Source organism: Siphateles boraxobius, unplaced genomic scaffold (genome assembly GCF_051911475.1).
Source record: "Siphateles boraxobius isolate OS27281-9 unplaced genomic scaffold, OSU_SipBor_1 11, whole genome shotgun sequence".
Lineage (NCBI taxonomy): Eukaryota > Metazoa > Chordata > Actinopteri > Cypriniformes > Leuciscidae > Siphateles > Siphateles boraxobius.
In genome coordinates, this window is record NW_027508711.1 from 19,102,761 (window position 1) to 19,119,175 (window position 16,415).

General features: G+C 36.7%; 1 protein-coding gene across 1 annotated transcript in view; it reads right to left on the bottom strand.

Annotated features, from left to right (window-relative positions):
* Window positions 1-253: 253 nt before the first annotated feature.
* nsg2 (neuronal vesicle trafficking associated 2) overlaps window positions 254-16,415 on the bottom strand; it is a 42,012-nt gene continuing 25,850 nt past the window's right edge. Inside the window, exons 4-5 of the mRNA XM_077197425.1 lie at window positions 2,245-2,355; window positions 254-1,414 (exon numbers count right to left, since the gene is read on the bottom strand). Coding sequence (XP_077053540.1) covers window positions 1,223-1,414; window positions 2,245-2,355 — 303 coding nt within the window. The 3' untranslated portion in view covers window positions 254-1,222. The remainder of the gene's footprint in view (window positions 1,415-2,244; window positions 2,356-16,415) is intronic.

The following is a 16,415-nucleotide window of genomic DNA, read 5'->3' on the forward strand; positions in this document are numbered from 1 at the left end:
TATCAAAATAAGTGTACTTCTTCAAAGAACAACAAATATTGTTAACATTTTTAATTATTACAAAGTTTCTTATAAAAGTGTACTTATAGTTAAAGTGTGTTTACTTTAAGTACCCTTAAGTGACCTTTTAATTCATTAATGACATATTATTTGCAGTTTTATTAATATACTTTGAAGATTTGAAGTACACTACGAGTGCAAATCCATTACCCAGCAAAAACCAAAAGACACAAACAAGAGCAAAAAGACACAATTGAACACCTTGTATATCTTTATTATTTTCAACCTAAAGCATACACAATCAAAAATACTCAAGGCTTGCTACATCTCAACTAACAACAGCACAAGATTTCAAAAATCCCTTTTTTTCTGACAACGAATATAAAAATGGAAAAAAGAGCAGACTTGTGACCAAACATAGCAGAAAATCAAGCTTTGGCAGGAATTCAGATGAGACATTTCACCATATCATCTCAGAATCCAAGGTTTCGCACCTGGTTAAATGCAAGCATAGACACCAGCTAAAGCAAGTCGCAAAGCTCTAGACACCTCCATCCATTGAGAAACAGTGAGAATATTACAATGTATCATATGGAGATACACACCATGGTAATTGCTCTCATGGGTTATTTACACTGAGGTTCAAAGTAGGAACCATAACATTCTGTACATTTGCAATATGTAGTTTTTGCCATTTTATTTCTGGCCTATATCAATGTTTCATTAGTATGCTGTAATGGGTCGTACTCGTACATAAAAATGAGTCTATCGAGTTGGTTTTGTGTTTTCATATTCTAATGTGAGAGCATGTATATATGTATTTTCTGCTGTTTCAGAAATAAAAGCACACAACTCCCTGTTTTATCATGCCGTTCAAGATTGTTGTAACCTAACTACATACTGTAAGGGGCTTATGGGTACTCTGCTTCCATAATGGGTCATTGACACTCACAGACATTGTGGGGAAAACCGCTTGACAAGATTTCATGCCTTTGTACAAACAATAGTTGAATATTAAATACAACAAAAAAAATACAACAAAAATTAATATTAATAAATAATAATAAAAAAAAACAAGCATATCATTAAAACTGCAGCTAAAAAAAATTAAACAATCGACATATGAGAAACAAATGGGCCTGTAGAAATATTAGGGAAATCGGGAATGCCGTTGATGCAGGTGGACGTGATAAAAAGCCTTTAAAAAGCAGTGTGTGAGATCTCATTGGCTGTCTGTGTTGGGAGGCTTGGCATCATGTTGGGCACTGCCAGCAGGGAGCCATGGAGAGACCGAGCGGGAGGTGGTCTGCTTGGCCATGCTGTAGTGGCTGATGACGGTGTAGAAGCGTCCGCGGCTGTTGGCGTCCTGGGCCGTGTAGTAGGCCTCCAGAGAGGCAGGGATGCAGCGCTTGTGCTTTTGAGAAAGGTGTGAATGTGTAACGTTACAACTGTGAATTTAGCAGTTGAACAAGCAGTATTATCATTTTCAATGCCTCAACATGACAAATGTGCAACACACACATTACTAATATTCTGTCACTGTCATAGATTAATGTACTCATTGTTTAAGAGGACCTATTATGCTCGTTTTGTTTTTTTGGGTTTGTAATGTAAAGTTTGTAGTGCTATGACTCACCATGCAGCTGGCTGGCTTTGCTTCATAGCGTAACACTTGGTATAACGCTTAAACAAAGACTTTTTTTAAATCCCTAATGGAGAAATGATTGGGAAAAAACACTTCTGGAACCAACAGGCAGAATTATTGTTGCACTCTATATTGTGACGTGTTTGTTTCTGAACAACTCAAGACTACAATGGAGGCGTTCAAGGAGTTCAGAAACAGTGACACTGATATAGAGAATAACTCCCGCTGGAGGGATTTTGTGTTTTGTAACTTTGCAAAACTTTTTCATGATCAAACAGCAACATAACACACTAAAGAAAGCTGAAAAATGTAAAAAGGCATAATAGGATCCCTTTAAAGAAATATATTGTGGAATTTTGTCAACAAACAATGTAAACTTGAGTATTTGCAGCGACGTATGTGCGACATTTGAAATTAATGTTCATCTCTAAGTAACTGGATTTATTCGTAACGTTTGACAGTTATAAATTAGATTAGAATGGACATAAAAAATGTTTTCCAAAGGTTTTGAGATATTTGTTGCACAGAAGTGTTTTATTTAGCGCTGGTGTGTTGTGTTTAATGAAAGAAGAACATGGGTTTTGTGTTTATCCTCTTACCTTATACACAAAGCCATCGGGGCAGGTGTGGTCATAGGTGAAGGCTTTATACACCACCAGGAACACTATGCAGGCCAGAAAAGCCAAGGCCAGTACGATAAGGATGGTCACCTGTATGTGAAAAAAGACACAATTCATCACTTTAAGGTCTAGCTGAATTCCAAAAAGGTCATAACATTTATATACTTCCAAATTGTGTATTTGTTTAAAAGTGATTTATTTCTAGTGTTTCAAGCTGGGTGCATGATACAAATTTATGAAAGATATACATTTATGTTGTTCTCACATATTATAATAAATGGATTCAAATGTGCACCTTACATGAACAGTGTAGGAATGGCAATAATCAAACAAATGCAAAACAACACCCAATTTCAAGCTCTTCAAGACGTGTGTTTTCTCTAAACCTCTGCAATGACAGAACTGGGGCTAAAAGGTCCGGTGGAGACAATAGTGTGATCCCATCTCTGTTGTCTTTTTTCCCAGCAGCGCTAATTTTTTCACATCACTGTCATCTTCAAGTACAATCACCTCACAAGATGCAGTTCAATTTGTCACACCACATTTGTCTCAACAAAGCAGCTTATACAATAAATCTATGTGGCCCAAACAAAAAATCGGAGACAATTCTCGACCAGACCAGATTCATTTGTCAGGGGTGATTAGTTCTGTAAAAAGGGAGGCCACTTTCATTGTTTAGTCACAGACACAGTCAATGGATGTTTTTGAGGACTGACTAATTCGAATTATGCAAAAGAAATTGAAAGATAAATGAGAGAAAGCCAGTTGACATCTGAATGTTTCAGAGCTCTTGCAGATATTGAGAAGCGTCTGTGCTGCAAACCTTCCGCTGAGAGTCCGTTTACACGAAACCGTTTTCAACTAAAAACTTTTAATGCGTTTTGCTGATTTTCGGGTCATAAGCTTACTTTTGCGGTTTACATACACTTTATCGTGGCCGTTGACAGGTTTGCATGGATCGCCTCAGATCAATTCTTATATAGCGCACTTTCCGTGGCGATTAACAGATAAGGAGTTGCCATGAGAACGACTGACATCTCTCTCTTTTCATACAGATTACATAAACAGAGAATATTTGTTTTCGTTTTGAATTAGATCATTTAAAAGTAGACAATTAAATGATGATAAAGATATATTGCCTTTGCCTGTGTGACTAGTATTGGCTGAGTTTTGTTTAAGTTTAGAGACGGGCTCCAGAAAAAAAAGTTAACGGAGACTGAGAGGCAGAAAGCACACCCTGTTTATTTTCTTTATTTTACAAAAGCACAGTTTTGTTTCGATTGTAAGTGGACACAAGTAGACATTTAACAGTTTATTTTTTCATATTTCTTAAGTCTGCATTTAAGTGACCATAAATGACGGAGTATTTAAGTCTATTTTGCTGCTATGTGAAAAAAATCCAGCAAAATGCGGCGGCGCGTTTGTCAACTACAGAGGGTTAAAAGACGCTTTAGTGCTGCAAGTAAGGGTACAACGTCTGCCACAGATGCATCTGATGAGCTTCTCTTTAGTTATCTGCTCAAAGGGGGCATGTTTGCTGCATTTATAAAGCGCGCGCCTCTCACTCTACGCTGGTTACTATTTGATCGCGTCATCAAAAACGTCATTGTTCCGTCAAATTTATTCTGTCTTTTTACCTTATTCGGCCGAACACCGAAAATGCTTTTTTTGCTATTTTCAGCCGAATAATTTCGGTTGCCGAACATTCGGTGCATCCCAACATATTACGTGTCTATAGGCGTATAGTATTTCTTTACAAAGTGACCTCGCCAACTACTGGCCTGACAGCAGAATACAGCACTTTTAGTCGTTTTCGCGGATCCATGTGACAACTTTTAGAACGGTTAGAAGCAGGGTAATCCATCTGGATAAACATTGGAATACATTTATTTCGTTCAGTAAAGAAAACCATAGATAAAAATAGTTATAATCTAATTAAAATAGACTATTCTACACAACTGAGTTCTGCAGGGACTATGTATTTCTGTAAGCTAAAACCCGGAAACGACTTGGCATTTTAGCACGTCCGGTTCTATTGTCCTGAAGTCAATATTTTTTTAAAGGGGTTTTAAGTTAAATACCTGAAATAAGGTCTGTCATAAACACAAGCTCAAGATATTTTCACATTTTATTCTATGACATAAAATATTGACTATAAATAATACCCCCTTTTGATTATTTTAACACTAGTGAAAAATAAATATACCAAAATATATTTGAAATACATTTATTTTATGCTATACAACAAAATACAACAAATACATTTACATGTACTTAATATAAACATAAGTACCCTGCAATTGCACTGTTGGTATATAAATGAATATACTTAAAGTCTGCTACATTTTAACAACAAATTTAGTACTAAATAGGGATGGGACGATTACCGGTTTCACTATAAACCACAATAAAATGTACTGGCGGTTAGTAATATCGTTTAAAATTCAATTATCATTATAACCGTGCTTGATTATCGCGATTTTAATAACTCACTATAAATCTTGTCCAGCCAGCAACAGTCTGACGCAGGCGAACAATGTTGGGGTTTTTTATTTATTCGAGAAGGAATGGCTGAAGGCAGTGACCGTGTTCGGGAGATTTTTCAGCCCTTTAAGAGGACCAAATCTGAGGTGTGGTCGTATTTTGGCATTTACAAAAATCCTGAGGGAAACTTAATCGAGGATGGTCACTCTGTCTGCAGAACATGCACAAAAAAAGTCGCAGTGATAGAGGTAAACACTTCAAATCTGCCGAGTCGTCCTGTGTGACCATCACACACTGTTGTAGCGAACGCAAGGCAAGTTAACTTTGATCTCAATACTAAAACTACGTCTGGGAAATAATTGGGTACAAAATGTTGTTTTGAGTTGAAATGTTTTATCTCACTCACTTGAAATAAACTTGAAGCTTCCGAAAAAGAAAAGTTCGCAGCAAGTGGCTTTGAGCCAAAGACGAACGAAAACGTTCAAACAAGACTATTAAGAGTGACATTTAAGAGATGATAATAATGTATATTCATTGTAACGTTACACTTATAACACCTATTTTTTTTTTTTTACAACATAATTACGGGGACATATTGAATATAGATTAATGTCTCTATTCTTACCTGTTAAATCCATTTTGTACAGCGTACAAAACTCGTCCAGACAAGATGATCACAACAATATTATCAAATTCTGTAAACAATAAATCAACTCTGATTTCATTCTCAATACAGTCAAAAACAGAGATACAAGATGACAAGTTGTATTTGAATTAACTGAGAGAGCGCGTCCGTTGTGATACATGGATGTGCGCTGAGTTATAATATGTTGCTATTGACGACGGTCATTATAAGGAAGGAAATGCCACAGAATAGAATCTTACTTTGAAAAGTGCATAGAGCTGCTCGTTTTATTTGTTGTTTGTTGATTCTCAAATATAAAACTTGTTGAAATGTTTTCAGTGTGAGCATCACTTCTTTTTTTAACACTTTCATCTTGTTTTAACAAAACCGTGATAATATTGATAATCACGATAATTTCGGTCACTTTAATCGTGATATGAATTTTTCATACCGCCCCATCCCTAGTACTAAATATACTTAAGTATATCTTTAGTTGGACCTCAGGACTATTTCTGGATAGCTTAAGTATATTTGATTGTGTTAAAGTGGAACTATTACAAGTATACTTCAGATACACTTTAAATATATTGCATTGAAAGACTTATATTATACAGAGATCATACTATCCATATTAACAGTGATATTAAAACACATGTGAGGCTTAATATTAAAAAATGTGCATTGTGAAATAAAGAAGCACTCCAAAGAAAGATAATTATAATATTTATATCAGTAAGTCTCAAGCGACATGTCGGTGAATGTTAATGGATTTGTAGTATACTTAGTATGAAGTAAGTGTATTTTAAATACATTTTGGTATAGGATTTTTTTTTTAGGGAAAACATTTACTTATCTTGAAAAAGATTAATAAATGGGACTCTACATTTGTGTTTTGTCTTATTATTGTTAGCTTAGCAACATGCTAATGTCAAACCTAGCAAATCAGCTGTGTGTGCACTTCACGCAAGCACTATTTGCCTGGCCTATTTAGAGCATATCAGGTTTGTTACTTAGGGTCCATTTCCAGTTTTGGATATGTCAGCACACGGTTAAGCAGACCTACGGGGTTTGGAACAGGGCCACTTCCTTGTGGTTGGGCAAGTTTGTAGTAAAGAATGACATTACTAGAGATGCCTGATGTGAACAAATAGTGACGAGGAGGCAAAATGCAAAATATCAACTGGAGTGATTTTAGTATCACATGACCATTATCTGTTTTCACTCTCTCCATTTATTCATTCTCTCAGCAAAGATTAAACAAGTGTACAGCCGGATGTCCTTGGCCAAAATTGGCCCCATTTGTACCATGTTGCAAAGTGGTGGGACTAGCGCCAAAATGGCTGGGTGCCTTTCACACTCTAGATGTGAACCGCTTTAGTGTTTTAAATCACCCCCTGATGAGACATTTTCATCAGTTATGTTTTTTTGGGGGGAATCCTGCATGAAATTTGGCTATGGTTTGCAGGAGAACGTCTATTAATGCTTAACTGTCTTCATATACATTCAAATACTTATTTTTTTCTCCATTACCGTCCCCAACAAAAGAAAGATAGGGAGTCTCAAAAGATTCATTCTGGCAAATCAAATCCATACTGAGGACAGAATCGGCATAAAATGAGGTCATTCCGCCTCAAATGTCAACGTGTTTGTGGCACACAAGACATGTCACCATCTGCTTGTTTTTTCGTCACCCCCACAAAGTGTATTATTGTGCCCTACTGATGAGCCTCAAGGTTGCATAGCATTTTGTTGTTGTTTTTCTTGGTCCCCAGTGTTGTTTTTTTGGGTGGTGTGTGTGTGTTCGGGTAGATTAATCTATATTCAGAAAACCATAATCCCCAGAGTGGATTTATTCAATAGCACATCTTCTCTGGAGTGCTAGGAGTATTAATGATGTATGCTTATTATGCATGTACTATATTGTCTATAGACATATATAAGACAAATTTTTTTTTTGAAATATATTTTAAAAAATGATATACTTTCCCCCATTTCAACGTGCCTCACTCCAAATGAACGTCTCAAGCATTCTGCACACAATTTAAAGCAGCACTATGCAGTTTTTTTAGCTTAAGGCGAGACACTACAGGTGAATAGTAATTTTTTAAACTAGCAGATATCACCATGAAACTTTGCCAGTTGATTACCTACATTAAGATGAGAAAAAAATGTACTAAAAGTTTTTTGTAATTTAATGTTTAAATATGCAAATTAGGCATTATCTAATTAAATATGCGCTAATTTGCATATATTTAAAAAAACGAAATCTGAGTATTGGATAAAGCCAGGTTCAAAATAATTTTTTCATTGTGTTCACATATTAGATGGGGAAAAATTACAGAGGGATTTATGGATATCTACTTTTGTTATCCTGTAAATCAGCATATACTGCCAAAAGCCTAAAAAAATGATTTTCGCCATGTTTTTTGGAATAAAATGTTGTATAAATCAGGCTAGGAATAATATATTTACAAATCCCTCTGTAAATGTCTTCTTAATATAACTAGGTACAAGACTGGAAAGTTTGGTGTATATAGTTGCTACTGAAGTGGAGATTGCAGACTTGGAGTATGAGAGAAAAGTCATTTTGAGAAAACGGACTTTAAAGATTTAGCATCAGCCAATGAGATTGCGCATTTAGAGTAAAATCCCCCCTTTTACTTTCACGATTGGTTTCTGATAAAAAGGAAATGACGGAGCAGAGGGATGATTTATAACGACAACTTTTGATGAATTTATGAGAAATCTACAGACGCAAACAGACAAAGTATAGTAAAATAAAGACCTAAATGTGTATTTCAGACTTTTTTTCACCACAAGTCTGAAAGAAGACATGTTATTGAAGACAAATATCCCAAAATCTCAAAATTAACTGGTGAAAAAAAACCCGATGTTTTTGCCTGCCGTGTCTCGCCTTAACTGAACAGCTTCGGAGTTATTGGAATGGTTATATGACTCTTTTCGGGTTGAATGGTGGTCGTCTAGCCATCCGTGCATCTTAACTAAAGTTTATAATTTTCAAGTCTTCTTAATTCTTATCAGTTTAAACATTCAAGCGGTTTCAAACTATCCAGTAAGCTTCTCGCGCACTCTCTGAGAGAGTTGCACTGCGTGCATAGAGTAGGCTACAGCTCACGAGAAACTAAAGTAATTTTTCGTGGATTATATCGCTTTAATGGGGGGGAAAACACAAAATTGTGTAAAACTTCCGGTCTTGCTAAGTATACCCGACAACACAGTCGGTTATGTATAAAACGCATGTGACAGTGTGACAGACAGTATAATGAAAACAGCAATGGATCCGTGCACTAGCTGTAAAAGTGACAGCAGCCATAGGCTATGCGTCTGTCATTAATGTTGTCGTCAAAACAACAAAAGATAGCTTTAATTGTAATGAATGAGAATTATTAGCCTATGTATTTAATTTAATCAGGAAACAGAACTAAAAGACTATGTGTTATTTTACATTTGATTACTTTATTATGTTTCTGTAGTATTTCTGAATACTGGTGTTAGACCTACACACATTTAACATTTAATTCAAAGATTGAAATCAAGCTTCCTTGTGTTGTGTAAACTCTTAACAACAAAATTACCACATTGTAAAAACGCAATGAGTGAGCAAACATTTAGGCGAAATAAACATAATAGGAAAATTTTCAACAACAACAACAAAAAAATGTCTATATCGTCATAAATATCATTATCGCACATATTCTTGAAATATCGTGATAGAATTTTGAGGCTATATCGCCCACCCCTACTACAGCGACTCTAGGGGTCGCTGTTCGACAAAAAACAGAAATCCTGCATAGTGCCGCTTTAAAAGTACTTTCTCTGTCTTGAAAGCCCTAATCAGATTGGTTGACTACAATTTATGGTATACACTAGGCTTTTAAATGAGTCTGCCTGAAAGCAAGGTTGTGAGGGTTACTTTAAAAATGTATTCCACTACAGATTACATGCTGTAAATTGAAATCTGTAAAGTATTACAAAGGAAAACTGGAGTCGGCCAATATAAACCTGCACTGATTCCGCTACATAATAAGGAGTTTAAAATATTATTATTATAATTAAATGTCATCTTCTTGTGTTGTTGGTTGCAAGAATCGACGGAGTACAGGCTCCAATTTGAAATTTTATCCAATAATGTTTTCTAAACTATTGTGATTATTTGTGAATCATCTATGATTGTCTAGCCTACATTGTTGTGTTTGATTGTGACTAGACATTTTGAAGAACCTGGTAAGAAAGAATAATCAAATACATAGTTAAAAAAATAATTTGCTGTATCTGGATTTTTTATTTCTAGAAAATATTCACATCATTAAAATTGCACTATAATGGCACTCTTTACATGGCGCTGACTAGGCAGAGCTTTGGATCGTACAACACAACAAAGTCCTGTACGTGATCCTTCAGCACATAGTTATAGGCATCTAAAGATGTATATGCCCTCAGTTTCTCTTTATGCTTGGTTTCTCAAGTTCAAGTTCAATTTATTTATATAGCACATTTACAACAGCCACTAGGCTGACCAAAATGCTTTACAGAACAACCATATAAGAAAATAAAACCTGCATAGCAGCACATAAAACACAAATAAAAGCAGAAAAGCTAAGAACAACCTTAGAACAGAAGTAGCAAAACAGTATCAGACTCCAATATAAAATAGTAAAACAGAAGTAGCAAAACAGTATCAGACTCCAATATAAAATAGTAAAACAGAAGTAGCAAAACAGTATCAGACTCCAATATAAAATAGTAAAACAGAAGTAGCAAAACAGTATCAGACTCAAATATAAAATTGTAAAACAGAAGTAGCAAAGCAGTGTCAGACTCAAATATAGAATGGGAAAACAGAAGTAGCAAAGCAGTGTCAGACTCAAATATAGAATGGGAAAACAGAAGTGGCAAAGCAGTGTCAGACTCAAATATAGAATGGGAAAACAGGAGTGGCAAAAAAATTTCTGACTCAAATATAAAATAGTAAAACCAACCTAAGAAAAGAGATCAATATGCTAAAGAGAACAGGTAGGCTAGGTTTTTAACAAAGACTTGAAGACAGACAGAGTAGGGGCCGTTCTAATCTCTAGAGTCGTGGCCCTGCCACTGCAAAAGCACACTCCCCTTTACGCTTGAATCTAATGCGAGGGACTACCAGCAGAGCCTTGTCGTAGGAACGGAGTGTAAGGATGAACAAGTTCAGGGACACTTATGAATAAGTCTGGCCGCAGCATTTTGGACTGACTGAAGACGGGCAATTTGAGAACTTTGTATGCTGCAATATAAGGAATTGCAGTAATTTAGCCGGCACGTAATAAATGCACGAACAGCCATTTCCAGAGTTTTCCTAAAACCACAGTGAAAAACCTCATAGATACAATTATTTAACAAAAAGTGTTGGAGTTGATCCAGCACAATTTTATCCAATAGCTTAGAAATGAAAGGTAAGACAGAGATAGTTGATAGTAGAGATGGTAATTTTTTAAACGAAGGATCTAGTGAAGGCTTCTTGAGCAGAGGAGTGACCATAGCCACTTTAAGATTGGCAGGAACAGATCCCGTTTTGAGACACTTGTTGATAAGATATTCCATACCTGGCCCAACCGAATCAATGATTAATTTTTTTAAAATCTCGGGTGAATGATATCATTAGGAAAAAATGAAGGTACAAAATCCCCATCATCCTGGCCAAATTTGCCCATTGGCCCCTGTCCATTATGGCCTCCCTAATCATCCCCGCTTCATCATTCTTGTCTCCTCTCCACCAATAAGCTGGTGTGTGGTGGGCGTTCTGCCGCAATATGGCTGCCGTCGCATCATACAGGTGGATGCTGCACATTGGTGGTGGTTGAGGAGATTCCCACCTTCCATACAGTATGTAAAGCGATTTGAGTACCTAGAAAAGCGCTATATAAAATTATTATTATCATTATTATTAGATCTGCCTGGTAGGCCTGCAACACAGCCATAGTGTGTAAGGCCCCACAGGCCTGACCTGCTGCCACATACGCCATGCCATTGATTCAAACACAAAGTGGTCTGTAGCGGCTTAGATGACAGGACAGGAGCCTTCAAAGAGGAAGACTTACCCTGTGAGAGATAGCTCACAAGCACTTCTTCAACAGGTGGCATCCTCATACATCCCCTCTCGCTCAATCCTTCCACGATTTCTCCACTTCCCTGCGAGATGGGGAAGAAAGGGCAGGCTCATGGGGGAAGGATGATTACGGCCCGACAGGAAACACTCATCAAGTCTACCGTGAGCCGTTTCCTGTCTCCCACACCCCACGCTAGATCCAATCTGGTTTTGGTGTGGGCCATAACATCCAACAGCTCCCCGTTTGCAGGGTTGAGAGGGCTCAGTACAAACGCTATCTTCGCCCACTTCAACCACGTCTGCCTCCTCCTGGCTGGATGGTGTCAGCAACATGCTATCTGCTGGATCAGATTATGCTAGAGACTGAGGAATGTGAAAGAGCTATTCCTTTTTCGGCAAACTCAACCTGTGACTTCAGCATACAGTGGTGCCCTAGTCGCGAGGTGCAGACGCTTGACCTCAATTCTTCGTGAATAAGGCTAAACGTGAGCAGAGCTTCCGCACTCAAACACAAAACGCACAAGTTGTGTGTGTCCTCAGGTGTCAAAAATCTGGGACATGGAGGCACACATGCTTGCTCGGTTTCTTCATAATTCCACGTTCACCACATGCTATTTTACACAAACGGCTCCTGAAGACAAAAACAAGTATCATGCCCTCTTAAAGGGCTTGTCAGCCAATGAAAAAAAATGGCGTGTTCACAGTTGCTTCAGACAACGATTACACTGATGGTCAATCCAAGACGCAGTGTTTAGTTCGACTTCGAGAGGGAACAGATTTGCTTCTTTCTTCTCGCTAGACATCAAGGACACTACAACGTAGTGCTGTTTGATTGTATTATTTTTGCATTGAGTCTGTCCTCTTTTAGTCTCTTATTTTTCTCCTCTATTGTCTTTCCATCATGCTCGGTCCATAATACTCGCCGCCTCTCCACTGCCTTTTAATAAATGCTGCAGTCTTCTCCCACCTGAATGTTCTGCAGTTCAGGTCACCGTTTGCCAACCTATGTGACTCCAGGTTTAGTCCTATTCGGACGGTAATTTTTTCTCATGGGGACGTAAGGTATTTTCAACATTTACAGTTGATTTTATTTCCGTTCAAATCCAGAATGTCAGTGTTTTTCTCCCACCACCCATGTAAAAATCCCCTGCCAGATTACCTACTGTTTTTTTGACAAACACCAAGGTCGTGTGGTAATTTAATTGTCGTCCAAATCCATATCTCTAAGTTAGCAAGAAGAGATCTATTAAAAAAAAAATCACAAATCCTTTTTGACCACTGCCGAGCACTGTACTCTAACTGTTGCTCATCACTTTGATTTGCATGCATTTTAAAGATACACTTTTGAAAGGACACATGTTTCTCGTGTAGCTGAAAGATACTTAGATACTTAAATAAATATGTTATACTTTGTACATAAAGTTACACTTTTTTTATTAATGAAACCCATTGTTCACCAGCGTGTTACATTTTTCACTGATCTCAGTGCTGCTGCTGCTCACCTTTCATAAAGTCACCTTGAAAAAAAAAATTATATTCTTTTTGTTTTTTTATGGAATATCACAGTACTTAGCATAAGTACTTACCATAATACATGGAAACATATATACAAGAAGCAGAGGTACAGTGAGTTCACGCATTTCCTGGAAACCTAATGTTTTATCATCGCTTTCCAAGAAAAGGGAGAAAATGGCGGCCTGAGCGGCCTCAACTGTCCTCAATCGTCTGTCAGAAACGATAACGTGCTTAATACATAACGCACGCCAGTATCAATTTATTCCTCACATGCTGAAATTGAATAGGAATGATCTGGGAACTGAGTGAAATACTTCACACTGCATGCTAAAGAGAATAAACGCCAATCCAATTGACAAATTTCGCCAGGTTAGTGAACACCGTGCAACGTGTTGACTTTTAATGGGCATTTTTTACGCATGAACTATGCATTCTGATTCTGACATTACTGATTTTAATATTTTCAATTCAGCTTTTTTTTTCAGAATTTTGGCAATAGATGAACTGTTAAATGAGTGATCTTGAGATGAGTCCCTGTAGTCGTCCAATTTGACTCTCATATGCTGATGTAATATATATTATAAACTTGATTTAGAATGAAGGTGATTTTTTTTATAAAGTGTAACGCCGACCATGTCAGACCCTGCGTCTTAATGTCCATACTATCCATCCTAAACAGTATGTGAGATTAAAATAAGTGTGTCCCAAAGCATAGTATGTTGAAAAGAGTATACCAGAAGTCCCTGGATGGTTGAATTTTCGAAGTGTGGATCCGCGCTCACAATAAAAGCTAATATTGCCCACAACCCACTGCGCTTTGGAGGAGGAACTACAAACACAAGTAAAAAGTGTTAAAAAACTACAAAACATTGCGGATATGCGCGACCGATGGTGAGAGGTTCAGATAAAGCTTTGAGTGACTAATCAAAGTTTAACTTGATAAAAAAATATTTATTTAATGTTATACGTGTTATATTTCATCTGCAATAACAATATGGACTTTTATAAAGATCCATTTGGCCATTAACCTTTAAACGGATCATTATGCATTAATATGAGGAGAGTCTCCGCATGAAAGACCCGCGACTGCAGATCAACGTGCTTCTGCATTTCTCTCCAATACGGTAGGAAATGAAATGTGGAGGATTTTAACTGTGACAAGATGATTGACAGGGCAGTTTACGGTGACAGGATGTGACAGAGAGCAACCGTTAAAGACGCATTGTATGACGTGATAGTAAGTCCCAAAGCTTGTCTACTTTTTGCTACACACTCAAAAGTATCTACTTTTTCTTCACAAAAAGAGTATATACTTTTAGGGCATAGTATAAGTAGGCAAATTGAGACACAGCAATATTCACTCCTGGTTTTATATTAATTTGAGGCCACAGTTTCAGTTTGTCAAAGGCAAAAGGAAAAAACATCTTTATCTGAACGGACATTTTGCCTTGATCATTAGTTTTTGTACAAGGAAATTTTACCAAATTGATTATCTTGATCTTACTGTTTAAGTTAAATAATCTGTAAAAAAAAAAAAAAAAAACTGCACAACGTATCAAATTTATACAGTTAAGCAAACAATAATCAGTCCACTCTTGGACGTCTAAGCACACATTACTTTTCTCTAAAGTCTCACTTACTACCAGGTAGGCTACTTCTGTTAATCAAGATCCACCATCTCTCTACACAAGTCGCTTGTTTGTCCAGGTTCATAAATATGGAACCAACTCCCAATCATTTCCTGAATGAATGACCAATGGCTGACACCTCTGATGCTGAATAAATGAATGTTTTGGATATTTTGAGCCGAACACTCGAATTATTTCTCATTTACTGGAATACAAGCAAATGGCTTTCACCACAAAAACATCTGAAGTGGGAACAGTGTATATAGCTCAGACATAAAAATGTATGCATCTTATTTGACAACTATACATCCACTTACATATGTTGTATATACACATCAAACACAGATATGAACAACAAGTAAAACAGATATAATACCGTAGTTGATAATTTTTTTAAACAGCTACTGCATTATCTTTTATACAGTATACTTTTGTACAGGCATCGAAGCGGAAATGGAGGGGATGAAATCGTTTGGTCTGAATACACTGCAAATGTCCTTTTTTCCATGAAATATGAAAAAAAATCCTGCAATGCATTCTGTTTCTGAACATGTTTGCTTCCTTAAATCTGTCCCCGCCATTGACAGAATTTTCCGGCTCTCTGTGTTTTCACTGTTAAGTGGTAGGGGGCGCTATTACTAATCTCCTGGAAGAGTACGGAATGATCAAAACAGGCGAAGAAGCAGAAATGAGTGATAGCATATGTAAGCAGATGCATATGTAAAATAATGCGATCATCAACATTAAATGGTATATAAATCAAAACTGCCTGAATGAAAGTTACTGAATGAAGAGTCGTCCAGGACGAGCTACAGGACTGTGGAGCTTTAGAGGTGTTAATGGACTCGATCTACTCCATCTATGTTTCGATCATTGTTCTGATTATGATCTGGATGTAGTATTTGACAAAAACGTGATTTTCTCAGCTTTTTGCACGGAATGTTGATTTGTTTTTTAATGAAACTTACCCAGATTTAAGTGTTGATAAAAAAAACAAAATGCATGAAGCTTGAATATAATGTGTTTTTGTTTTTTAAGAGCAGGGGCTCTGTTTTTTTCTTTTGATTTATTGTATGTTCAGATATTCATACAGCAAAATATTCAGGGGGCCATGAAACTTGTGAAAATAATCAAAATTGTTGGCACTGGCTGGCAAGTTCTTTCAAAAACACTGGCGGGGAAAGAATTAATTATTTTTGTTCATTTATTTTTTTGTTTCAATGTTAAATTGCCATACCACAAAACTATATTATATGTTAAAATGCTTTGAATCATTGATCTATAAAATCATGGTCGGTGTCCACCTGTCAATATTAAAACTCCTGCGTAGATCTAGACGTTGTCTTGCCTTCTTATTATGCGTTTCACATTATCCTGAAATGTGAATTTGTCGTCATCCATTCCTGACCGTTTTTGATTCCCACAACATAATTCCTTTGTCTTTTCAATGTTCAACTGTAGATGAGCTATGTCGAACCACTGAACAAGGTTTCCAATGTGCTCAAAATAACTGTAAAACCCCAGAGTTTCCTATGTTCTTGGTCGAGTCTTCTGTAACGTTGGCTGAACTCAGAAACGAGGGAGATTAGGATCCATATGCAGAGTGTTTCATTATTCAAATCACCTGCAATATTATCAGATTGTGAATATTTTTAAAACAATGTGGGTCATCATCATACAGTTGAACCTGTCGTCTGCCCATCATTGTGTTTATGGTCTCTAGCATTACCGGTTTTTAATTTCTTCTCAACCTCCTCTTTATACTGTATTTGCGCCTCATTTATCTTACATTTAA